The sequence below is a fragment of the Choloepus didactylus genome, chromosome 9 (assembly GCF_015220235.1).
Source record: "Choloepus didactylus isolate mChoDid1 chromosome 9, mChoDid1.pri, whole genome shotgun sequence".
NCBI classification, from domain to species: domain Eukaryota; kingdom Metazoa; phylum Chordata; class Mammalia; order Pilosa; family Megalonychidae; genus Choloepus; species Choloepus didactylus.
The window spans coordinates 62,148,721-62,174,891 of NC_051315.1; the positions used below are offsets into that span (position 1 = coordinate 62,148,721).

Consider the following 26,171-nt stretch of genomic DNA (forward strand, 5'->3'; position numbering starts at 1 on the left):
TTGATTAGAGGGCACAAGCAGTTCAGCGAATCATTTCCGAGGCAAAGAAGGGGAATTTGGAGGATCTTTGTCAGGTCTTGTCACGGGCAGACCAGGAGGCAAACATGAGTCTTATCTAAGTCATATGGGGAAGGATGTTTCTCTGCAGTATATTGTTTTTCAGGACACAAAGGTGGGGGGATTTCTTAACCTTCACTGTTTTCCAGGATCATGCAGCTCAGGTAAGTCATACCCCAAAGGGGAGAGAAACGGGGTTGGATCACGGGCTCTGGAGGGGGGAGTAAGGAAAGACCTGGAATTCCTACCCCCGGAGACGATCAGCTAACATTGCTACATGCCTCCAATGGACCAGTGCTGTGCTAGGGGTTCCCCGTCCATCAACTTGCTAATCATTAATCTTCAGGCTTTTATATCCAATTTTACAATTAGGTTTGAAGACCCTACTCAGAGACATTGCGTAACTCTCCCAGGGCCACACAAATGTAAGTGGCCAGACTAAGATTTGAATTCAGGTCTGACATACTCCAAATTGTCTGCTCTTCCTGCTGCTCACACATGGAATGGAGGGGTGAGGGGGTGGTGGTGGGGAGATAGTAGAAGTGAAAGAAGACAAGTTAAAAGAGTATGAAAATTGAGGGAAGAGGGAAAAGTGGTGACAGCACACGGAGTCAGGTCTTTGAAAGAGCAGAGAGCAGAGTTTCTTGGTAGCCTGCCCCTCCGTTTTCCTTCCTCAGGTCTCTCCTGCCTTGTATGCCAGCCTCCTCGTCTCAGTCAGAGGCGATGGTCTTAAAGTCCGACTCAGTTTCAGCCCCTCTGTGGGGTCTTAGCTGCTGTGCTGAGCCAAAGGGTGACATAAGGGCAGAAATAGTTAAGGGCCTACCATGGGCAGGTATTGTGCTAAACACTGTGGAAGCTTTACCTCAGTTGCTGTGTACAATACCCCCACCCTGTCCTGAATTGGTACTATTATTAACTTTGTTTTACACGTAGGATGTTAAAAAACTTGTCCAAGCTCACACAGCCATCAGGTGTTCTGATTGTAGGGCTCAAGTTGTCTCCATTATGGATGTACAGGCACCGTCTAGTGGGGGGTGACAGGAGCGGGGAAGGATAAGAGGTGAGGGCTGAGCTCTTTAGGAATCATAACTATGGAGGAGAAGCTTTTCCCTTGCAATTCTTCTAACCACCTTCCTGCATTTCTAGCCCAGCTCAGAGCCCCAAACCTGCTCACCCGCGAGGCTACCTGGCAGGTGTTTGCTCCGCCTGGGGTGTGCTGGCAGAGAAGACCCACTCCTCCAGCTCTGGCAGCCTTCCCCTGGGGTGCAGGTCCCTCTTCCCACCACCATTTAGATCTGGAGATACACGGTTAAATGAGCCCTGGCCCATCCCTTCAAGGAGCTGCTAGGTAGAGGGTGAGACAGATAAGCAAGGGTGATGGGGAGGGAAGTGAGGTATGTACAAGGTAGTGGGGAAATTGTTAGAATTGATGATTCATATAATGTATGGGGAGGGGGCTGAGAGAAAGGGAGTATCCTAACTTGGATGAAGAAGTGGTTGGTGGTGCCACTAATTAAAATAGGGAATACACAAGGCAGAAAACCCTTCACAGATGAATAGTGTTTTTATACTATACATGTACTAGGTGTTATTAATTTAATGGATTTTTTTCTGAAAAAAAAATCACGCTGTTTTTAGGTGATTGGATATAAAAGCCTGAAGTTAGGATACTCCCTTTCTCTCAGCCCCCTCCCCATACATTATATGAATCATCAATTCTAACAATTCTAACTTTTTTTTCTCCAATTTTTAGAACATTTTCATTACTCCAGAAAAGAAATAAAGACAAAAAATAAAACTCAGTTCCTCCCCTACCCCTAACCACCCCCTTCCATTATTGACTCATGGTATTGGTATAGTACATTTGCTAATGTTGATGAAAGAATGTTAAAATACTGTTAACTGTTGTACATAGTTTTCAATAGGTATATATTTTTTTCTGTATATACCCCTCTATGATTAGCTTCTGGTTATAGTGTCATACATTTGTTCTAGTTCATGAAAGAGATTTCTAATATTTGTACAGTTAATCATGGACATTGTCCACCACAAGATTCACTGTTTTATACATTCCCATCTTTTAACCTCCAGCTTTCCTTCTGGTGACATACATGACTCTAAACTTCCCCTTTCCACCACATTCACACACCATTCAGCACTGTTAGTTATTCTCACAGTAATGTGCTACCGTCACCTCTGTCCACTTCCAAATACTTAGGTTCAACCTAGTTGAACATTCTGCTCATAACAAGCAACCGCTCCCTATTCTTTAGCCTTGTTCTATATCCTGTTAACTTATATTTCATGTCTATCTGTTTACATGTTACAATAAGTTCATATCAATAAGACCCTGCAATATTTGTCCTTATGTGTCTGACTTATTTCAGTCAATGTAGTGCCCTCAAGATTTCTTCATCACCCCTTTTTTTTTTAAGATGGTTTTGTTCACCCACCATACTTTCCATCCTAAGTAAACAATTGATGGTTCCCTGTATAATCACGTATTTATGTATCCACCACCATCACCACTATCTATATAAGGACATCTCCATTTCTTCCACAAAGCAGGAGGAAGACTCAAAGAAGGTGGAGAGACAAAAGAAAAAGAAAAAAAATGACAACTAAAAAGCAACAAAAGGAAAGACAGAATTAAACTAAAGTAGAATAAAAGAGTCAGACAATATCACCAATGCCAAGAATCCCATACCCCTCCCTGATGTCCCCCTCTTACAGGCATTTAGCTTTGACATATTGCCTTTGTTACATTAAAGGAAGCATAATACAAAGTTTCTGTTAATTATAGTCTCTAGTTTGCATTGATTGTGGTTTTTTTCCCCAATAGTACCCTATTTTTAACACCTTGCAAGGTTGACATTCATTTGTTCTCCCTTATGTAAAAACATATTTGTACATTTTATCACAATTGTTGAGCACCCTAGGTTTCACTGAGTTATACAGTCCCAGTCTTTATCTTTCCTCTTTCCTTCTGGTGTCCCACATGCTCCTAACCTTCCTCTTTCAACCATACTCACAGTCATCTTTGTTCAGTGTCATTACATTGCTGTGCTACCATTACCCAAAATTGTGTTCCAAACCTCTCACTTCTGTCTTTTCCTATCTGTCTGTAGTTCTCCCTTTAGTATTTCCTTTAGGCAGGTATCTTGTTCACAAATTCATTGTCTGTTTGTCAGAGAATATTTTAAACTCTCCTCCATATTTGAAGGACAGCTTTGCCAGTTATAGGATTCTTGGTTGGCAGTTTTTCTCTTTCAGTATCTTAAATATATCACACCACTTCCTTCTTGCCTCCATGGTTTCTGCTGAGAATTCTGCACATAGTTTTATCAAGCTTCCTTTGCATGTGATGGATGGCTTTTCTCTTGCTACTTTCGTGATTGTTTCTTTGTCTTTGACATTTTATAATCTGATCATTAAGTGTCTTGGCATAGGTCTATTCAGATCTATTCTGTTTGGGGTACACTGTGCTTCTTGGATCTGTAATTTTATGTCTTCCATAAGAGATGGGAAATTTTCATTGATTATTTATTATTGCTTCTGCCCCTTTTCCCTTCTCTTCTCCTTCTGGGACCCTCATGACACATATATTTATGAGTTTCATGTTGTCATTCAATTCCCTGAGACATTGTTCATATTTTTCCATTCTTTTCCCCATCTGTTCTTTTGTGTGTAGGATTTCAGGTGTCTTGTTTTCCAGTTCCTGAGTGTTTTCTTCTGCCTCTTGAAATCTGCTGCTATATGTCTCCATGGTGTTTTTCATCTCTTGTGTTGTGCCTTTCATTTCCATAGATTCTGCCAGTTGTTTTTTCAAACTTTCGATTTCTACCTTATGTTCACCCAGTGTTTTCTTTATAGCCTTCATCTCTTTCTTTATATCTTCCCTGAACTTGTTGATTTGGTTTTTGCTTTGATTTAGCATATCTCTGAAAATCTTTAATAGATTGTTTCACTAAAGTGAAACAATATCTTGACTGTATCTTGATTGAAGTGTAAGTTTGTTCCTTTGACTGGGCCATATCTTCATTTTTCCTAGTATAGATTGTAGTTTTCTGTTGTCTAGGCATCTAGTTTTCTTGGTTACCCCAATCAGATTTTCCCAGACCAGAATGGGTTCAGGTCTCAGAATGGGGTTATATTCAGGGTGTATCTTAGAGGAATGACAGACTTTCCTGTGAGGTTTCCAGTTGCTGTACTTTTCCTACCTGCCCAGCAGGTGGCACCTGTCAGCCTGTCACTCCCGACTGGTTGTAAGGAGATGTGGCCTCCTCAGTTTCTGACTTGGCTGTTTTACCCCAGGCTCTGGGGTCTGGTTCCAAAAGGAAAGCTGGGCCCCACCTTACTCTTGGGGAAGCTACACCCCCTAGGGATTTATCATCTGCATTTGAATAGTCTCTCTGTTGCTGTTATCTTCAGCCCTGTCTGGGTCAGAGCATTATGAACTGAAAATGGGTGCGGCTCTCTCCTCTGAGCCCCTAAGGTTGAGAGAGAGAAAAAGGAACAGAAAGCCCTCTTTTGGAGCCAGTAGACGGCCCCCTGGCCTCACTCGTCGGCCAGAGGCAACACCTGGTCTTCTGGGTTCCCTCTCCCAGGACAGATGAGTCTTCTGGTTCTTTAAGGTCAGTTGTCACTAAAAACCTCTGTTTGCTTGTTGGGGGTTGTAGCTTGTATTCAGCAGTCTACATTTGTTAATTAAAACCCCAGTAGGAGTTCAGCTAAGCTATATTTGCTCTCTTGCAGAGTGCCACTCTCTACCACAGCGAAGTTTTGCAGCAACGCCTGCTGCGGGGGTAGGAGGCTCCCAGAGCGGTTCCACAGCTTTTACTTATAGATTCTATGCTGTGATCTCAGACATTCCTCCCAATCCAGGTTGGTGTATGACGTGTGGACAGTCACGGGTGTCCCCAGCAGTTATTCCAGCTTATTTACTAGTTGTTCCTTGTTGTTTATTAGTTGTTTCAGGGGACTGACTGAATTCCACTCTTCTCTATGCCACCATCGTGCCCATCCTCTCCTTCACCCTATTTCTTTTATATAGTGATAGGGAGATACAACTATCAATAACTTTCAAGAATACACAGGGATTAAATATTCTGTTTGGCTAATAATTCATATAACCTCCCTGTCTGCTTCAACATAATATTATTTTTCCCCCTTCCCGCCATCCCCGTATACATTCTTGCTCACTAGGTTAAGAAAACAGCTTCTTGCCCTGTGTCTGATGGTTTTGTCAAGTTCTTGTTGCATTCTGTGGACTCCATGTGGCGGATCACCTTTAGTAAATGTCATCGTTTACAAAGCATTTCCCTCACATCCTCTCATTTGAACCCCCTATTAGGTAGAACCACTGGGTTGTATCATGTTCATTTCACAGGTGAATGAGTGGTCTGCTCTAGGTCACACAGTACTGAGTCCTGATTTCCTACCCATCCAGCGCCCTGCCCCTGCCAGCCTCAGCGTTAGTCAGCATAGGCTGCCATTTGCCCAGGGTGCTTTCAGGTGGTCTAGAAAGGGTGCTTGCTCCCAAGTATACCAAATAGACCCCTCCATTGTCAATGGGGCATGAGGGTCATGAGGTTTTCTTTGCTCCCTGGATCTCTGATGCCTAAGCTTTTAAAGTCGTTGATTGCCCATTTGGAAGAAGTATTAGAATACAAATACTCTGGTGAGAGGTAATGTAAACTTCATCTACGTACAAAGATGGATACCACCTCAGACACTTTCCTGGGAGGGGAGGATGAAGAGAAAAAGCCGCTGGGCTGAGAGGGCTTTGCTGGAGGCCAGTCCCACTGGGTCAGGGTAGAAACAGGGGTCAGTCCGCGGGTCTCCTCATGGCTCAGGACTCGTCCAGCAGTGGTGCACAATCCTGCTGTGCGCTGGGACAGACTCCTCTCACTCTCACACAGGCAGGCCCTCTCCAGGCGGAGCTCCAAGCCAACAGTCGGGTTCTGCTTCCTGCTTTCCCTTAGCTTAGTCTTCTCAAATCAAGTCTTTATCAGTGTGCTGGAGTGGGAGGCAGGGTGGGATCAAATGGGAAAGGGAAATAGGTCCCATCTCCCGGAGACCATCCTTGAGGAAGTGGTGCTACTTCACTTTTGTTTCTTTTGTTACTGCCTTGAAACCACAACTATACTAGAATTCTGGGAAAGGCATTGACCATTCTGTTCCTATTATTTTGATTAGATTTTAGAGACTACTATCCTTGCAAATATCTTTTTATAAATTATCTTTATTTCACTACTACATAAAACAAAACCTGCTTCAGAAGAAACAAGCTTACTCCTATGTTCTTGTGTAATTGTCAGCGACACCTTCCCCAAGTTCTCAGACCCTCTTTTTGTATTGCACGTCCCTTGTCTTAGCCCATGAAACTTAGAACTCCCAACAAGAGAACTTTCTTTCCCGCAGGCACTTCTCATCCAAAGATGTCCCAGCTTGGACCACATGTTCATGTAGATTTCCTCTTGGCAGCACAAATCCCAGCAAGGATTAATCCTTCCATTTCCCCCAAGGACACCTGTCCCCGTCTTCAGTCTGTTACCTAAGCCAGACCAGGATGTACACCTTTAGTTCCCCACAACAGAACTGTGTTCAGGAACCTGCCTGTCTTGAATATCTATTTTAAACTTAAGTGAGCTACAAGTCAGAATTTTTAACATTCCTACCAGAATGTAACGAGACTATTGGTATATGCCTTCCCATCAGTATTTTAATGGATTGAAGTTCAGAGTGAACGTTGGAACAAGTTATAAGCAATAAATAGTATACATAAAAACAATAAATAGGCTTATAAACCTCACTGTATCAGACAGCAGTCCCCGACTGTGTGTGTGTGTGTGTATGGTTTCAGAGAGATGGAGAGACAGACAAGCAGGGGCCTGCTTTTGCCTTGAGGTTTCATAGATGAGGGAGCTTTTTTGGCATGGCAAATCTCTAAATCCTAGAAATGCATAAGGTTTTAAATTAATCTTTACACTAAAAGAGTATAATTTTTTTTTTTCAGTCATATGAAAGAATAATTTCTGATGGCAGCTGGGAGAAGAGAAGTCAAAGCTGTAAAATAGAGAAGGGGGGTTGGTTAATCAATTCATTAAATCGTTTACATTTCTGTAGCAGATGCTTCTTTGAAGTGTTAGTGGTCATCTAATGCCATGTGTGGTGGGCAAAAGCAGACCCCGTTTCACGTCCCATCTCTGCCACTTAATTGACTGTGTGACCTCAGGCAAGTTAGATTATCTGTAAAATGAGGATAATAGTTCCCACCTTAAATGAATTCATTCGTGTACAGTATTTAGTACAAAGCCTGGGATACGGCAAGGGTACCTGTTCTTTTTCATTACTATTTAGAGAAAGAAGTGTCACATACCTGGAGTGGAATGCTGACAGTGGCCGTGCCTGCAAAGCTGTCGTTTTATCACAAGAGGGCAGTGCTTGAACAGAAAACGCAGGAAATGCACTTGGCGTTTGAAACCAACGTTGAACAATATCGTCCAACCATTTCATGGGATCAAAGGAATCAGAGCTGCTCTTGGCCTTGGCCATCATTTAATTCCCTCCTCTCTTCTTCCTCTCATCCTTCTCTGTGAAATTCTCTGGCAGTTTAGCCCAATTTTGGAAAAAGATCTCTGATTGGTTATACACTTTAGGATTTAGGTTATAACCTTAGGCAGTAAGTTTAGGGGATAACTTTAGGTTAAGTAATATGCTTTTATTTACCATCCTTTCTTTGCTTCTATGCGAAGATGCCTTTAGGCATTGCATTTTTATTTCTCAAAAATGAAGGACAGCCATCTTTCTCTATAATGTGGATCTCTCTCTGTCTTTCTGTTTTTGTCTCATCAGCCCGTTATTTTCAGATGGAGAACATTTTCTGAATACGTTTACAGAGTCCATAATATGTGAAAGGTGCCAGGTCCACAGCGGTTGTTTGTAATCTCTTACTGCTTGCCTGTGCTCAGGTTATGCTCTTTGTTAGGAAATAGTGGGTGGTCTATTTAGCATCCTGCCTGATGCCTCCTGTATTTAGCATTGTTGCTAGTGATTCTTTGTATGGGTGGAGGCAAGACTGAGCCATAGTACGGGACAGACAGGCCCTCACTGAAATGGAGCTGCCTCCCTGATTCGGTTATCAGAAGGCTGATGCTAGTCTACATTCTCACTTAACCTTCCCTCAGCCAGTGTGCATGGTCTTGTTAAGCTGTGTTGTTTAACGTGCTGATTCCAAGGAAGTTCTCTAAAAGTAACAGACCTTGCCTTTGTTATTGGTTAGAAAAATGTTTGAGTTAGAATGTTTTTGCCTTTCTGCTTGGCAAGAAATCCTTTTGACCATAGTCAATCCAATGTCTTGACAAATTCAGAGATTAGGTTCCATTAAATTTTATTATTTAAAAAGACTTGGAGTACTTAATAAATTCCAGTACTAAAGTCAAGCTCATGTGATGAACCCAGGCACAACTAAACTTTATGGTAAGTATTGCCTATAGCCCTAAAATAAAAATTGTAAAATTATTTCTTTGTAAGAATTTGTTTTCAGGTCTAAATTCTTAAAGGATAAATTTGTAGCTTGATGTTAACCCAGTGTGTATCTGAAACAATAAATTTGCCATGAGGCATTTAATTCTTCTTGAGCCATTAATACAGAAGTGAGTCAAGTCTACGTAATAAAAAGATCTGATACCCTTTGAAGTTACAAGAAAAAATTTTAAGAAATCTTGATGTACTCGTCGCAGATAATTCTTAGCAGTTGATTTTATTGATTGTTGGTTATTTAAAATTTCATCAGAGTGTCTGTAGCTTATGTAATTTGGATTTCAGCTGTTGCTTATAGACATATTTGCTAGGCACATGTTTTCTTAACTTGGATAACAATCTTAATTATCAGTGACGCATAACCATTGGCTTCCTTAATACCATTCCCATTTTAACACTGTAGCTATGTTTATAATGAAACAAACAAATAAAATGCCTCATACAAGAGTGCCTGTTTCAAGAAAACACAGTATACCAGAATTCCGATGTACAAAGCAGATAAATTAAGGTGTGATTAGTTGCAGTACAAAAGGATTCTTTGATTTACAGCAGGATTTGTCAGAAGGGTTCCTTTGAATACAAGCTCCCCCAGAGAGCTGAAGTGTTTTGCAGATCATTTAAACCACTTGACATCCAGACTGGAGGGACAGAGAAACTTGGAACTTAAGTGGGAAAAACCATCGTTAATTGAAGATTAACACAAAATGAATATAGAGATTCTGTTACTGAAATAATAGAAGAATATAATTTTCTTTTTAGAACTGTGAATAACCTATACATATATATATATATAAATATGCTAAATTAAAAATGACGATTTCCATTATTTATGGCGCACCTAGTATGGACCAGGAATTATATATGACTCTATGTATTGTTTTATTAATGTCTACTCCTGCTAATACCTTATTACAGAGATTATGCCCATTTCACAAACAAGGATATTGAGGCTCTGGGGAGCATTTTGCCCAAAGCCACAAGCTAGTAATTGGCAGAGATGAGCTTTGAATCTAGGTCTTCCGAAACCCATACTGTTTTCACTATGCTGCCTCCCAGGAAAGACTCTGATGCCAGTTTTTCCTTCTAAGCCTCGAGCGCTCTGATTCTGGGTGCCTCCCGTGTGTGTCCTTCGCTCAATGGTCTCTGCCTTCCATCAGGGGCTGCTTTATTGTTGTCTTTGATGACCTACCAAATATGAACTGAAATAATCAGCCCCTGTTTACCCCCCTGAAAACATAGATAGTGCCAAGATATTGTTCATGACTTGAGTTGGTGCCTAGCAGGGCAGAGGAGGAGAAACTGGACACTGGAGGCTACCTGTGGTGGAGGTGGGAGATGTTTAGGGGGATGCTCAAGCTGTGCTGGACAGAGGGTGGAAAGGAAGCAGCAAGTTGGAGTATTGCAGCTTCCAGGGTACATGTTGAAGGTCCAAGGCAGACCTAGCACGTGGTCACTGCTGATGAGGCATGGCTTGATGATGGGGAGGAGTCAGGAAGGAAGCTCAGTGATAGAGGTAGGCAGCCAGGCACGCAGACTAAGGGGACTGTTAACAGAACAACTGTGGAGAGCACTTGGGGCTCGGGGAGGGCTGAGAGAATAAGACAGCCTGCCAATTTTAGAAGAATTACCAGGCAGGTCACCAGGGCAGAGACCCCAAAAGACTGAAACCTGTTTTTTTCCAACCAAGGCAGGAACTCCGTTATTAGAACTGGGCACAGGATCAGAGTAGGAAAAGCAGAAATGCCGATTCAATTCTTAGTCAATGAATGAGAGGATTGGTGCCTGAACCTGGGATAGATTTGATCCTCTGGGAGAGAGTCCACTGTATCTCAGTACTGGAACTGGGAGATTGGAAGGGGAGCAATACAAAATGTTTTGTATCTTCCTGGTGATTTGCACTTATTAGGCATTCAATTAATATATAGATTGGCAGAATGAAAAAAGAACTTACGTAGATTAAATTAACACTTTAGCCACTTTTCCTACTGAGCCTCGGCAAGAGGTACTTACATGTCAGATGACAATCTAACAGATATATGAATAGATAATTAGACTGACTAGATTCTAGTCCCAAATCTTCCACTTCTCAGCCATGGACTTGGGGAAGTTACTGAACATCTTTAAGCCTGATTTTCCTCAACCTATAAAATAGGAATAATAATACTGATATTGCAGAATAATTTTAATGTTATCTTCAGTAAGAATATTCACAATTTATTAAGCATTTATTTTGACTATGCAAAGCACTTTGAGTGCATTATCTCATTTAACTGTCATGAGGAATAAATTGGGCATTGTAGTCAAGACACCTGGCCCAGTGCATGGCACATAGTACTCCACTCACATACATGGAGAGCCACATGCATGCTGTTACACATTGGGGTATGTAACATTAAGGGTGAGCAGGTAATTCAGTAAGGAGGTCTATGTTTTAGAGGGTAGGAGAAGGAATGATCAAGTCGACCAATAGATGAGAGATTGGAGGAAGAAAGTTGTAGTGAATAAGTGATTGGGGGACCAGATGACATGTCAGTGACATCCCATGGGTAATTTTTTTGAGAGCCCATCCCCACTTCTTATATAGAAGAGTTGGCTTTGGCAACCCAATATTCTTTATTAACACAACAAAGTCTTCCCATGTGTCACCCAAGGGATACCACACTTAAAATGTGGCTAATGCAAAGCAGTAAGTTATAAGTCAGTCTCTTTCCCTGTGACAAAAGTCTGTGGATACTGATTTGGCCCAGCACCCCTCCAGAGATCTGAGTGTGATTCAGGACCCACAAACATGTTTGGCTAACCCACTCCCTGGTTTTGGGTTTCCCCAGAAGCAGACCTGAGAGAAGGATTTGAGTACGAATGGTTTTTTGGAGATGACCCTAGGAAGCATGATAAGAGAGTGAGGAAAGTGAGACAAGGAGGGGATAAGAGCCCATAAAGATGTGTTAATGAAAGGGTTCCCACTATGGGCAACTGGGCTCAATCCTTCAGGGGACCCACAAGAGACTGTATGGCTTGAGGAAGCTGACATATTTCTCCTTGAACTCTCCTGCTCCTTTGGTGGAGGTTGCACCTGAAAAGCATTAACTGCCCAGCACTCTGTCCTCAGGCTGAGTGATGCAGGTGCTGGGGGTGGGAAGTCGTGGATGTGTCTGGGAACTGTCCAGAAAGGTACAAATGACTCCTGAGCTGGATGAGGGAATCTGGCAGGGCACCAGCAGTGCTGCTAAACCCAACTTCATACATCGAAGACATAGGATTTTTAATTGTTAATTTCACGTTTGAAGGTCCTCAAAATAAATTGCCATCTTACTGCAAAAGAGGATGTTCTTTTACTATTGTTAATATTTCATAATCCCTGACTAGTTATTGTTTGCTTTCTTCAGTCTCTGTGTCATTGTAAACATTTCCTTTCAGGTGTTTTCCCTGAACATTAATCTGCAAATAAGCAGAAAATTAAAATGTTCTGAATAGTCTCTATAAATACGTATTGAGACATGAGCAGATCTCTAGAGTATGAAAAGAAAATCACAAGGTTGTATTCAGAAATAAACACTTTCAGCAACAGGCAAAGGCATGCATTAAGCATATCCTTAGGATTTCAGATTTGTAATTCTGACCTACGGGGATCTGATTTGACATTAGTACAGACCAAAAGAGTGCTTCTACATCCTTTAACTCATTCATCTTGCTCTCATTCATCCTGCCTGGGAATGTGCATTCTGAGCAACATATATTGGTTCTACTAAATGAGAGAGCATTAGAATATAAATTTCCTCTTTTTGTGACAAATATTTTCTAAACACACATTGGAAGACTCTGCCTGGGATACAATGTAACACCATTGGACTATAAAGATAGCAACTGGTCTTTAGAGTGAAAATGTTCCTCTTAGGACCGTCTGCTTCCAGTCCTTTCAGTGCCCAATCAGTACCTCCCAAATCCATTCAGATTTCTACGTAAATTTGTCCTAAAATACTCTGAGTCTGCTGAAATTTTGAATTTGAAGATAATACTCTCTTCTGGTTTTGTATTTTTAACTCTGTGTCTTCAAATTTAAATGGAAGTGTAAAGGAGGAAATGTAGGAAGGATGGATCCCACTCTCAGTTCTGCTGGGTGGCATGGGTTCCTAGAAATGAGCAGGTGTGTCATCAAATGGGTGTTTGTTTTTATGGAGGTCCTTGCATGGAGAACTACACTGAGAAGGGCAGTTTGCAATACGGACGTGACTAAATTTTGTATACATGGAAAAGCATAGGTAAAGTTAAATAAATCTCCAGGGAAAATCCAAGAGTAATTTCAATCCTTTGTCTTTAGTACAAGAGCTATTCACTAGAAAGAAGACAGACCCATGGGCATTCCATAGCCTCTATCTTTGTATACCTTTGGGTGACAAACTCCATGTGCCATGGATGGGAGGTAAGGAAGGAGAATACTGGCTGATCCATAAAATTTACAACCACCTCATGAATAACTGAGATCATCATATGTTCTTTTGCATTATACCTTGCAAATAACCTTAGATTTTAAAGATACATGGATAGTGGTAGCTTTAATACTTTTGATGCATCCCTTTTAAGTTTTAAAATAGAACTAAACATTGGGAAGTCTAGTCAACTAGACATGGAAAAAAATCTTTTCTGAAGGGTTAAGATGATAGGAAAATGAAGTAGGCTAGTGGGAGCCTGAAGGGAACCTGATAATCTAGAGAATTTGTGAGTCTGTGATTCATCATAATCCATTTTCTGTATTTACTGGAATTTGAAAATTACTCAGAGGTGCCTAACTCACAGTCTTGATATGTCAGTTCTGGGAATATTTTTCTGACTAAATTTGTTTGCACCTGCCTTTCTGGAAAATTTATTAGCAGAGTATTCTGGAATTCTTTCCTGATCTTTTATTCTTTTCTGAGATATTATTGATTTTATTTTCTTGAATAAAATTTTATATGATGATATCTATATAGTTCAAGGGACTGGATTCTTATGGGCATTTGTCTTAGTAATGTGATTACAGAGTCACTAACTTGATCTTAATAACATTTGCCTGTTATTATGTGTCAGATGCATGAAAGGAAAACTTCTTTCTAACTCAGAGGATTACCCTCTGTATCTCCCTCAGTTTATAATGCCTTGCAAAATTAATGTCCAGGTGATTTGGAGTGGCTATTTGCATTATTTAAAACTAGTTAGGATTAAATTCAAACATTATCACCAGTGTTGCATGTAGAGAGGAAATTGCTTTTGTAGTACGCCTAAGAAACTTTTTAATGATTTACTCATGACATTTTATGAACTAATCACACTGGACTTCATCAGACACTGCTTTTACCCTGTTTTGGCTGCAGGAGGCAGCATGACACAGAAAGCTTGGAATAGATAATCAGGTAGAAGTGGTTAGAATCTGGCTACACTACATATTAACTATTTGAACTGGGGCCATGTGAATCAGTCACTGTGACTGTCAGTTTCCTCACCTCTTCAAGATGGTCTGACATAACAGCATCCCCTATTCCAGTGTCCTACTTAAATATTGTAATTACACCTTCTCTCTAAAAAAAAAAAAAAAAAAAAAAAAAAAACTGAGTTCATCTTCAGTAGATTTTCCCTCTTTTCTTAAAGCAGATAGGACTCATATAAAAAGATAACCCTGCCCACAAAAAAGACTTGTACAAAATGATTGCTGGCAGCTTTATTCACCATAAACTGGAAACAACCAAGCTGGAAATAACCCAAATGTCCATCAACAGCAGGATGGATAAGCAAGCCATGGCATATCCATATAATGGAAAACTACTTGGCAGTAAAAGGAACAGACTACTGATTCATGCAGCAACATGGATGAATCTTACGAACATTATGTTGAGCCAAAGAAGCCAGACACAAAAGAATGTATATTGTCTGGCTCCTTTTACATTAATTTCCTAGAACGGGTGAAACTCCTCCATGGTGACAGAAATCAGAATCGTTATTACCTCTGGAAGGAGGGTTTTGATTGGAAAAGGGGCACAAGGGAACATTATGGGGCAATGCAGGTATTCTCTATCTTGATTTTAGTGGTGATTGCATGGGTATATATATTTATCAAAACCTGTTGAACTGTACAATTTAAATTGTGTTTTATTGTGTACAACTTGTACTTCAATTAAAAGAAAATTCAGCCCACCCATCAGTTAAATGCTTAATTTTCTAAAGATCAGTTTTTGGGATTCTCAGGATGCAGTGACCATCTGTACCCTGGGGATTGGAACAGCCTTTGGAGAGTCCATTCTGGACAACACGCCCCGCCATGCAACCATTGTTACCAGGGAGAGCAGCGAGCTGCTCCGCATCGAGCAGAAGGACTTCAAGGCACTATGGGAGGTGAGCCCCAAGGCTTCTTTGTCAATTAATGCTGTTTTAGAAAAGAGAGGGAGCTGCCACATGGATAATGGCATCACAGTCAAGCCTTAATGTGTTCTGCTCTGAGCTGGTGGCTGGAATTTAATTTTCAAAACTTGTTTTTGAAACGAGTGAGTGAAAAAGCCATTTTGACATAAGACGTCCTTTTTTTTTTTTTTAAATTTTGTGCTTGCTCAATTTTCTGTAGTTTGACATACCTTATAATTATTTCTTGAATGACCATAGAGTGTTTTATGTATTTTCTCCCTCCTCTTCTACAGATGTATTCTTAACCAGGGAACAAAATACTTTGACATTTTCTTTTGCATTTTAAAAATCATCATTGACATGTTCCCTGGTAAAATGGAATGAATGCAGTTAACATCTGCTTCATTTAGATGCTTTTAAAAATGATGTGCCCTGCAATAAGGTATGGGAAATGGAGGTACATAAAAATGTCTGGTTACTTGCCAACTTCAAAATGCATAGGTGGCACAGCGGTGGATGGACACAACTGGTCCTGGTGGCTTTTGCGTTTACCAGTGCTTAGCAGTGCCCCTTAGGGTATTGCACTCATTTACAAGAAGTATGGGGAATAAATCATCTTATATGTAGTAATGGCAAATACAGCATCTATAAAGGCCCAGCTAGGCCTCGCATCTTTCACGGTCATTCTTTTTCAGTTCTTTAAACTTCTGCTTTTAACCTATGGTTGCTCCTTGTCTTTGTCCTCGGCTCAGTGTGTTCAAGTGTTAACCCATTGAGCTGGCAGGCTCCACCACTTGTCCTAGTGTGGCTAAGATTTTAAACTTGATCTAAAAAGAATTTCATATAATCAAATAGTTTCCTCCAGAGCTAAACAAATGACAGATGCATTAAGAGAGTGAACTGGCAGGTGAGTGAGTGATGCTTTGCCTTGAAAGTTATGCAAAGCCTTGGAAGGCCTTGGTGGTGAAACCTGTTACTTTTATTCTTAGCAGTAGTGAATAAATTGCAGGGTTACTTGTTTGAAATGTTTCTCTTAGAAAATATTAAAGAGCTCCAACTGCTCTGTAAAGTTCAGAGACAAAAGCTAGTTTTTGGAAGGAAAAGCTAAAGTGGGTTTGCATGAGGTGTGTGTGTGTGGAGAGGTTTTCTGTCAATTAAAAGGGACCAAGCTTGAGGCAAATAAGCCATTTTTTGGATCTTTCATTTTAAACGTTAAACTGAAGAGTGTTTTTTTTTTTCAAAAAGGGAATCTGGAAAACTGGTTTAAGAACAGAAATGATCACTACCTGCGATGTGTGTCATTTGAACTGTTTTTGTCTGTGATGACTTATTCAAATTGCTGCAACAGGGTGGTTTTTAGAAATATTTAAAATTTTATTTTAATGAGGAACCCTCAGTACTTTGAATGAAGTTCCTAAGAAGTTATCAATGAACATTAAAAAAGATTATTAAAATATTTTTCAAACATACAGAGAAGCAAAAAGAGTACAACAAACACCCATATACTGTCACTAAGTTCAACAATTGTTAACATATGGTTTCATTTGTTTCATCTATGTTTGTTTTTTGCTGAACCACTTTCATGTAAATTTCAGACATCATGACATTTCATCCTAACTATTCGGCCAAAAAATTAATATATCCTGCTATATACCCACAATATCATTATTTCATCTATAAGACGAACGATAATATCCTAATGTTACTTAATACCCAGTCTATATTTCATATTTCCCAGTTGTTCTATACATATCTTTTATAGCTATTTTTTTCCCCAAACCAGGCTGCAATAAAGAATGTTTCATTGTTAAATTTAAGTCCATCTCCTTCTGGTATTGATGGCATTGAGTAGTTAAAAAGGCCAGGGCATTTTCTCCCAAATTCACAATTTGTTTGGTTGTGTTCTCGTGATATCTTTTTTGCATCTCCACCCTGGGGTTACCTGTAAATGGAAGTTAGGGCTAAAGGAGTGATTAAATTCAAGTCAAACATTTTTGGCAAGGAAACGTCAGAGGTGATGCTGGTACACCAGGAGGCTTATAATCTGGTTGCCCCTCTACTGGTAATGTTAAGTTTGATGTCTTGGTTAAGTTGCATCTGAGTAGGTTTTAGGGCCATTTTCCACAAATATTCCCCATTAGAGGTAATTTATTAAATGGGGGTATTGATATTGTGAACAGTCCTTGCTTTTCAAAACCTTGCCACATGGTTTTGCAGCTCAGCAGCTCCAACCCCTCAACTGTAGCCTCAGAACTTGATTTCTGATTCCTCTGCCAGTGTCAAAAGTGTGCTGGGAGCAAGATTCGTAGAGCCATTTAATTTAGAGCAGAAAAGGATGGATAGAAAGCTTCTAGTCTGATCCTTTGTTTCACAGATGAGGACTAGAACCTCATACTGTTTGATAACTTTGTCAGATAATTCATTTTATTTGACTGTTCATGCAGTTAAACGCAGAGCACCAGTTAGGTGCTCAATCAATGTTTTAACTGGCTAAAATGAAAATGCAATAAACTCCATTTTGCTTGTGCATATACAGTTCATGATAATCCTAAAATATAAAATTTGGAAATAGCTTCTGAATAAAAAAGATAGAATTATACTTATTCTACTGTTCCTTTATCCAACCAATACTTGCTGCATATATCCTGTGTGTCAGGGGTGGGTATAGCACTGCTTAAGAGTCCCTACTTCAGGGAGTGACTTCTGCTCTACTCAGGGGAGGTGGAAAATGAACAAGCGAGTAAATATATAATTTCAGAGTATAACATATCATTATCATGAAATAAGTTTTATTTCTATTTTTGAAAGTTGGCGATTCATTGTGGCATATATAACAGTAATCTGCTACAAAATGTTTGATAACCAGAACACCTATTTCCTGATCATGTCAGGTAATAGCGTTTATCACTCAGCCATCCATTGCGCTGGTAAATATCTGTTAGCAGAAGCAAAACCCAAGCTCATACTGTCAGCTGAAATGTAAAGTATATCTGTCAGCCAAATATCAAAAAGGGAAGGATTATGTTGCTTCGGATCCTGGTAGAAGCATCACTGAACCGTGAGATGCTTCTAGAGGGCAGCAGAAAGATAAACTGGCTAACGCCTCTGCTGTTGGCAAGGTAAGGAACCCTGAGTTCAGAATTAGTATTAGGCCTTAGGTTCCAAATAGTAAAAATTAGATAACATGATTGCAGGACTGAATTTATGTGTTCATCCCATTTGACTGTTGACTTCTGAGGACTGTCATGGTGGGCCCATTTTATGGCACGCTTCCTTGTATTTAGCGTGGCCTCCAATATGATGTCAGCTAGAGGGCTGAAGGATTAAATTGCTGGGATCAGGATTCAGAGTTACTTTTCTAACTGTGAGACTGTGGGACCTAATCTCTAACAGGTAGCACAATCTAAAGATAGTTCTTTAATAGGCTATCTGAACTGTTTGTTTATAGGGTATTACACTTGGGATGTTAATGGCAACACAAAGGTAGGAGATCCCACTTCCTTTCCCTGACCAAACGCACGTTTCCTGGCCTTTCTGCAGAGAGCTAGATGTGAGATTTTTGAAATCCTATTCAGTTTCATCCTCAATACCTCTTGCCTTCTATTACCTGCTATATTGTACATCAAATTGGCAGCACTGAGTATTTTTTGAAATTATTTTCATAAAGGCAGCCAGAAGCGTTATTCAGTAGTCTCTGTGAATGCATCAAATAAAATAAATATTCTCCAAGTTAGAGCTGAGATAAGAGCTTCATCTTTTTCTTTGCCCCCTACATCTTTCCTAATGAAACCTCTTTCTTTCTTCCTCCCTTTCCATATTTAGTTTCCAATTTATGGTCAGATTTGGGGGCACTGGGTTACTTCATTTTAAAGTCAGGTCATATTTTCTTAAGTGAATTATGGTAAATTTATTCAGAGTTGGCTAATAATGCCTCTCTCCTTTCACATCTCTTTCATATTAGAACTTAATAAAATATATTAATGGGGGTATAAAACATCTTATTTTTCATTTTCAGAAGTGAGGAAGAGACAGGTAGAGAGAGAGAGTGCAAGAGATAGATATTGGAGATGGGTATGCTTCTGAATTACATACAGAAGGAAACTAATTTAAAAGTCTTTGCATACCATTTCTAGTTCTTTAGACAATAATAATTTAAACTTTTCAATACTAGTGGCACTTTATACCCTCAGTCAGAAAGTGAAATGGCAAAGCAGTTAAGTGTAGGCTTGGGAGTTTTAAACCGGTTGCTAATATTTGATCCAAGATTATGGGTATTTACAATTGATGGTGGCTCTTTGACTAAATATAAAACTGATTTGCTATCCAATTCTGTGAATATCTTCTCAACGCATATAGTATAAGAAGGTTTTCATTGGTTAGGACAACCTAGAAATGAGGGGTTTTGTTTTTGGATTTTCTTTCTGATTTTCTATCTGATATGTTTGTATTAAGATACTTGAAGATTTGCAGCATTTGGCATCTTTACATGGAATGTTCCAAATACATGAAATTGAATGAGGAGATGAGTCCACTGTGTTCAGGGAAGTAGATTAGGGAGATAGTCAATCAGATCCATAAGAAGCACCACTGAGAGGTGCTTGAACTAGCAGTCTGCCACCTGTTCACCTGTGTTTCAACTGCATGAACATCACTCTAGGAAAAACTTTTTTTTTTTTACTGTGAGTCATGTTTGAGCATGTTAAAAAAGTAATAATACATTTTTATTAACAAGTTCTTTGAAAATTTAAAGACAGTGATAATACTATGAACCTTTAAAAATAAAAGCAATACAAGAGGCTTGGGGTAGGGTGTGGGAGGGATGAACAGGTGGTGCACAGGGCATTTTTAGGGCAGCAAAACTATTCTGTATGATACTGTAATGGTGGATACCTGACATTATGCATTTGTCAAAACCCGTATAACTGTACAACACAAAGAGAGAACTTTAATGTAAGCTGTAGACTTTATTTAATAATAATGTAGCAATATTGGTTTGTCAATTGTAACAAATATACCACACTAATGTGAGATGTTAATAAGAGGGGAAACATGGTGGGTAGGGGGTAAATGGGAACTCTATTTTCTGCATAATTATTCTGTAAATCTAAAACTGCTCTAAAAAATAGTCTTTTTTTTTTTTTGAGCAATGGTTTAAATTTGTAATCTGACCTACGTCATAATGAAAGTGGCTTCTTAGCTGTAATTGTTACACAGAAACCTCCTGGCGCACTATTGTGATTTTATTCTAACCAGGGCAAAACATTCTGCAGAGAACCATTGCTCAGATGCAGTGATTGACAACATTAGAGTTTATTCCCCGAATGTGTCTGTGTCTCAGTGAATATTGTCAGCTAACCAAAAATCTATTTCATGCTTTATGGGATATAAAACTGATTAGGAAAACTAGAAATAAGTACATGTTTCTGAATTAAGGAAAAAAAAAGTAATTTGTAAATGAGGATAATTCTAAGAGTAATGAACCGTTGAATTATTTTTATGTCTATTTCTATTCCTTGATTTTCAGGATTTTTTTTTTTTCTATACGATTCTGTCAGATATGTTGGCAGTTGTAGGACTGAAAATCTTTCTAATTATTTCTTTTTACTGCTGCTTTTGTAATACATAAGGAGGAAAAGCCCTTTTACATAAATAATCTTTCAAGCTACTATGAGAATAGGAATTATTGAAACGGCATCATCTTAGTTTTTGCTGATGTATTTTTAAAATCATAACAGAATAACATGCTTGTCAGAGTCATCTGCTCCTGCTTGAATGGGCTTGAGTATTCCTATCTGCTTTGGGCTGTCAGAGAAATTATAGCCAAATACTTTAAACAAAATCGCAAAACATAGGTATCTCCAAAGTTCTTTGGGTGGGTTTTATTAGGTTCTTTACCTGCTAACAGTTTCAGCTTGTTTCCCTTTTACATTGATGGTAGGATTTCAAGGTGGGCAGGCATTTCAGGTGTGGAGATGACCGTTCCGGCATCGTGCCTGCTTGTCGCTGCACGGGACCCAACCCTCACCTGAGGATCCAGTGCAACTAAAAGGCCGAGGGAGCCTGCATGCTCCCCAGTCAGAAACCTGCCCTTACTTTTGGCAACTTTGGAGCTTGTACTGTAGGGTTACTTCCCAGGCCAGAAATTTGCATCAAAGGGCTAAGAAAAATACATCCAAAAATAAACATGAAAGCCTAGACTTCATGCCAGGAACTCCAGCCACACACATCCTGTTGGCTTGTTCTCCTGCCTCTCTCCTCACAGTTCTGATTCTTTTAAACCAAGCGGAAGCCTGCTCTGATGATTTGGACCTTATGTCTGCCCCACAGTCTCACTCCTTGCTTTTCCATGGAGTGGCAAAATGATTCAAATCCAGAAAGGAAGGGAGTGAAGTTATTAGGAGGTAACTAAAGTTAAAAAAAAAAAAAAAAAAAAAAAAAAAAAGAAAGAAAAGAAAAGGAAAAAAAAAGAAGTCTTTTGCTATTGCCTTTGAGTGCCTTAGTAGCTTTCCTGGAGAACTACAAGCACCAGTTTCCTTTCTGTGGACTGAGATATTCTTAATATAATAAATATGAACTGGGAATTATCGGTGATGGAGGTACATTGTGCTGTCCAATTGCAGGATAGATATTCACTGGATGCCTGAGAACTTTGAGACACAGGAGAAAGAAGGACGTATGCTCTACAAGGTCAGAATGGATCTTTTTATTCTTTAGTGAGGGGTGGGGGAATGGGCAAATGGTACATCATAGCTTGTATTTTGGTTTGAGGAATTATACTCAAACACATCTCTGGATTTTCTAATTACGTTCCACCAGACTTAAATAGGTACACTGCATGGACATAATTTGATTTCATCTTTGTTTGTGGGGTGTGTGGGGGTGTGTGCATGTGGGTGACAGGGAAGGGCAGCTCATCTTTTTCTGATAGTGAAGGATATGTTTGTTTAGCCCAATGATCTAAAATATGTTTCTAGAAGATTAACATAGTTCTTCATAACAAGGCAGAATTCTATTTATCTCATTCATGTTAGCTTATGCATGTATTAATCCAGTGACATATTTGAATGGCATACAATAAAATTGAATTTTGGGCAAGGAAACAGATTGAGGGCAATTGTATTTCACCCTCTGGAGCCTAGTAGGTGTCTTGTGTATAGCTCTTAGATTATATGAAGTCCTTAGTGTTTATGGGAATTCTTTTACATTATTTATAAGCTGAAGTCTGACCAGCTCCCCAGGGCATAATCTTGCTATTTCTTAGAAGATGATCGGGGGTCTGAACCAACCAAGGTTTGGCTGGCAGGTGCCAGGAATGCCCAGATGCTTCTCAGTAGGCCTCTTGGTGGGGTGCTGTAACCAGGAGCTACTCCCTCTTAGCTGGTGTTCTTAGGGTGTTCGTTTCAGGAGAGTGTGCTGTGAATATTAAGGTCTTTTAGGAGTTGCTGTTAACAGAGGTTCTGAAATTTGCCAGCCCACTGTTGATGCCTCACTCCCACTCTCTCCTGTGCTGTTTTATTTTACAGCGGCCTTCTTCACTCACTCAGCTAACCTACCAGGCAGCTTGCCCTTTTAAATGGCTGCTCCATTCAATGTTAATTGGTGTCACTTAAAAAATTTCATCTCTAAGAAACTTCAGTTATATTCAACAAACATATTTCGTTCCCACCCAGTGTAAGTGCAAAAAAAAAAAAAAAAAAAAAAACCATATCTCCCTCTGTGGTTTATAGTTTACTGAAGAAGACAAACAAATATGAACACAAATCACTCTAATATGCACCGAAAAGTACTATAGGAAAGAAAGATGCAGTGTGCTGAAGGACATGTTGTGGAGTGGGGAGAGATTTCATTTCCAGCAAGGATATCATTTCATCTAAAGACAAAGAGATCTGGTTCTGAATTCCTGCATGGCTACCAAGGCTGTTTCTCAGTATCCCAAAAGGTTTGGGGGTCATTAAACCAAATTATAGCATTTGAAGCAGCCTTGTCCCAAGGGATTGACCACGCAGGGAGGACACAGGCCTTCTCCGCTCTGTTCTCCTTTGCTGGGCTGCTGGGCGGGCTTGGCTAAAAAGTTCAGCATGCCCTCTGAGGGTATCGTGTTGTATTTCCAAATGCAAAGTTCTGCTTTTTGTTTATTGTTCAGTAATCATCTGGAGAAATCTGCTCTGAGGCTTAACATTTCCCCCAGGCAAAGGCAGCTCTAGTGAGGAAAACATTAAGAACTTGAGACTTTCAAAAGGACCTCGTGGTATGGATTGGGAGATATTGTTAAGCTCTTTTTGTGTCATGGGACTTTTCCAGTTCTCATCAGGTCAGATTCCACTCCTGAGTAGCCTTAAGTCTGCTGAGGAGAGGTGAGGGCACAGTCTCTGGGGCAGGGTGTCTGATGCCCTGGAAGAGGCAGCAGGAAATCCTGTCACAAGTCAGCCTCTCCAAATTCCTGCAGTTTTGCTTGTGGTTGATCTTACTGACCCCAGTGTTTCGAGCTGTCTAACCCAAACCAATAAATGCAAGACAGACCTTCAAAAAGACATTGATGTGGTCCATTGGTCTGGCCCAAAATTCTGATCTATTCCTGGTTTAATCCAATTTTGCTTTTTGGAAAGCTATTTAGCTTCCTGGACCACCTTATTGCAAAATAAAGATACTTTTACTTACATGCTGCCTTGCTGACAGAAGTGGCCAATGTTAATATTCTAATGTTGATTGGTTACTTCCCTGCTTAATGCATTGAAAAAATTTAGTGTTCCCTGCCCCTTTTTTTGCTTGCAAATTAAAGAAGGCAGAGCCACAAATGATATGAGTGGAAAGCACAAAATACAGGGCAATAGTTCATATTGTACTGTAAATTATTTGAAAGGAAAGAAGAATCTTTGGGTATCCCTCATCATTTATCTCTCATCATTTACAGTTGTAGTTCTTAAAACTGGGTCCACAGTAGAATTACCTGGGAAGTTTTTAAAAATTCCCATGCTTCGTCCCTCCATAGACCAATTAAATCAGAATCTAGAAGAAAGGGCCTGGGCATCAGTACTTTCTTAAAGCTCCCCACATGGTCCTAACAGGCAGCTGGAGTTGAGAACCTGTCTTAGCACTTGGTCCTTCTGCATACACCTGGCTGTGCCGCATACTGGGGCCCCATGGTTGAATAATATGTTTGTTACTTACTAGTCTGTGTTAAATTTTCTAGTGTAATTGTTTCTTCTCTTATATAGACATTCTGCTTTCTAACTGGGGTTTCTGACAGATAATGCAATTAGTACTTTAGGGATAGAGTGAGTGGGGTTTTCCAGGCTTTATAAATTAGAGGTTGCCTATGTGGTGTGGTTATTCAAAGTATAAAAATAAGGTGCAAAAGCATCCACAAATTCCACCATCCTACAACACATTTTACTAGCCACCAGAGCAATGGTGTCTTCATGTGTCATGTAGCTCCTGGAAAACTCCACTTACCCTTATGAGAGAATGAGAGTGAAAAAGGCAAATAATATCCTAGGTTATTAGGAAGAGGTTTGAACTTGTAGACCCCTTGAGAATCTTGAGAGCCCCCAGATCCCTGGACCACACTTTGAGAATCACTTCTCTAGGATAAATTCATAGAAAAGAATGACTAGTTTCAAGGGTATGAAAATTTTTATGGCTCTTGATAAATATTATCACATTCATTTTCAAGAGCTTATATTCTGCCACCACAGTATTTGAGCATGCCTGTCACCTCTGGCCTTGGCCAGCATGACCGTTATATATTTTTCCAATTAAATAGGCACTTTTATTGTAGATTGTGTTCCTTTGATTATAGGGTTGGTATGCATTTCTTTACCAATTTTATTTTCTCTTTTGGGACTAGTTATTCATACATTCAACTACTGACAATTTATATGAATGCTCTATTTGATCAAGACATTAACCCTCTGCCATAATTCCTACAAATATTTTATCTTGGTCTATTTACTTTTCACTTTTCATAATATTTAATGTACATAGATTTTAAATCCATTAACCCCAACCATAAATCTGACTATTATGATTTTTGTGATTTAAAGGTATACTTTCATTCATATCTGATTTGAAAACTAACATGATATAAGTGATAAAGAGTTTTGATTAATGGTGTTGGATACAGGAATTGAATGAGTTTTAAAACTCCTTTCATTGCTTTTCCTTTTTGCTTCAAAAAATTTTTTAATGTTCTTATATATATTGTCTCCAGTTGTTTCTTCTATACCTCCAATGTGGACCTTATTTAGGGCCTATAACAAATTTTCTTAAGATTTCTTTTCTGGATATTTGCGCCATGATCTATATTGTCCCTTCCACTGTCTCACTTCTTGAATGTTCTTGAAAATCCCAGTGATTTCATTGTGGAACTTTCTAGTACTTTGTTCCCCTTGCCTGTTCCAGTTTGCTAAAGCTGCCGTTATGCAAAATACCAGAAATGGATTGGACTTTGCAAAGGGGATTTATTAGGTTACAAATTTACAGTTCTAAGGCCGTAAAATTGTCCAAACTAAGGCATCAACAAGAGCATACCTTCACTGAAGAAAGGTCACTGGTGTCCGGAACATCTCTGTCAGCTGGGAAGGCACATGGCTCGCATCTGCTTGTCCTTTGGTCCTGAGTTCTGGTTTCAAAATGGCTTTCTCCAAAATGTCTCTGGGCTTCTGTCTCTCTATGCTTCTCTCTCTCAGCTCCTGTGCATCCTTGCTTCTTTCTCCTAGGGCATCTCTGTCTAAGCGTCTGGGGGTCCTCTCTTAGCTTCTCTGGGGCAAACTCTGGGCTTCATCTCTTAGTTTAGCATCTCCAAACATCTTTTTGTTTGCATCTCCGAGCATCTGGATCTGTATCGGCTCTTAGCTTCTCCCAGGGGCAAACTCTGGATTACGTATTGTTCCAGTTGCTAATGCTGTTAGAATGCAAAACACCAGAAGTGGATCGGCTTTTATAAAAGGGGGTTTATTTTTATTTGGCTATACAGTTACAGTCTTAAGGCCATAAAGTGTCCAAGGTAACACATCAACAATCAGGTACCTTCACTAGAGGATGGCGCATGGCATCTGGAAACCTCTGTTAGCTGGGAAGGCACGTGGCTGGCGTCTGCTCTGGAGTTCTAGTTTCAAAATGGCTTTCTCACAGGATGTTCCTCCCTAGGCTTCAGCTCCTCAAAAATATCACTGTTAGTTGTTCTTGGGGCATTTGTCCTC

At 39.8% G+C, this 26,171-nt stretch overlaps 1 protein-coding gene across 3 annotated transcripts in view; it reads left to right on the plus strand.

Moving 5' to 3' along the window:
• The window catches only part of RAPGEF4 (Rap guanine nucleotide exchange factor 4), a 346,445-nt gene that overhangs the window by 96,436 nt on the left and 223,838 nt on the right, over window positions 1-26,171 (plus strand). For 2 of the 3 annotated variants that reach the window (XM_037849336.1, XM_037849337.1), the window contains exon 4: window positions 14,818-14,964. In XM_037849336.1, the coding sequence (XP_037705264.1) occupies window positions 14,818-14,964 (147 nt within the window). Of the gene's footprint in view, window positions 1-14,817; window positions 14,965-21,446; window positions 21,658-26,171 lie in introns of those variants that run through there. The other variant, XM_037849338.1, reaches the window with a different exon arrangement.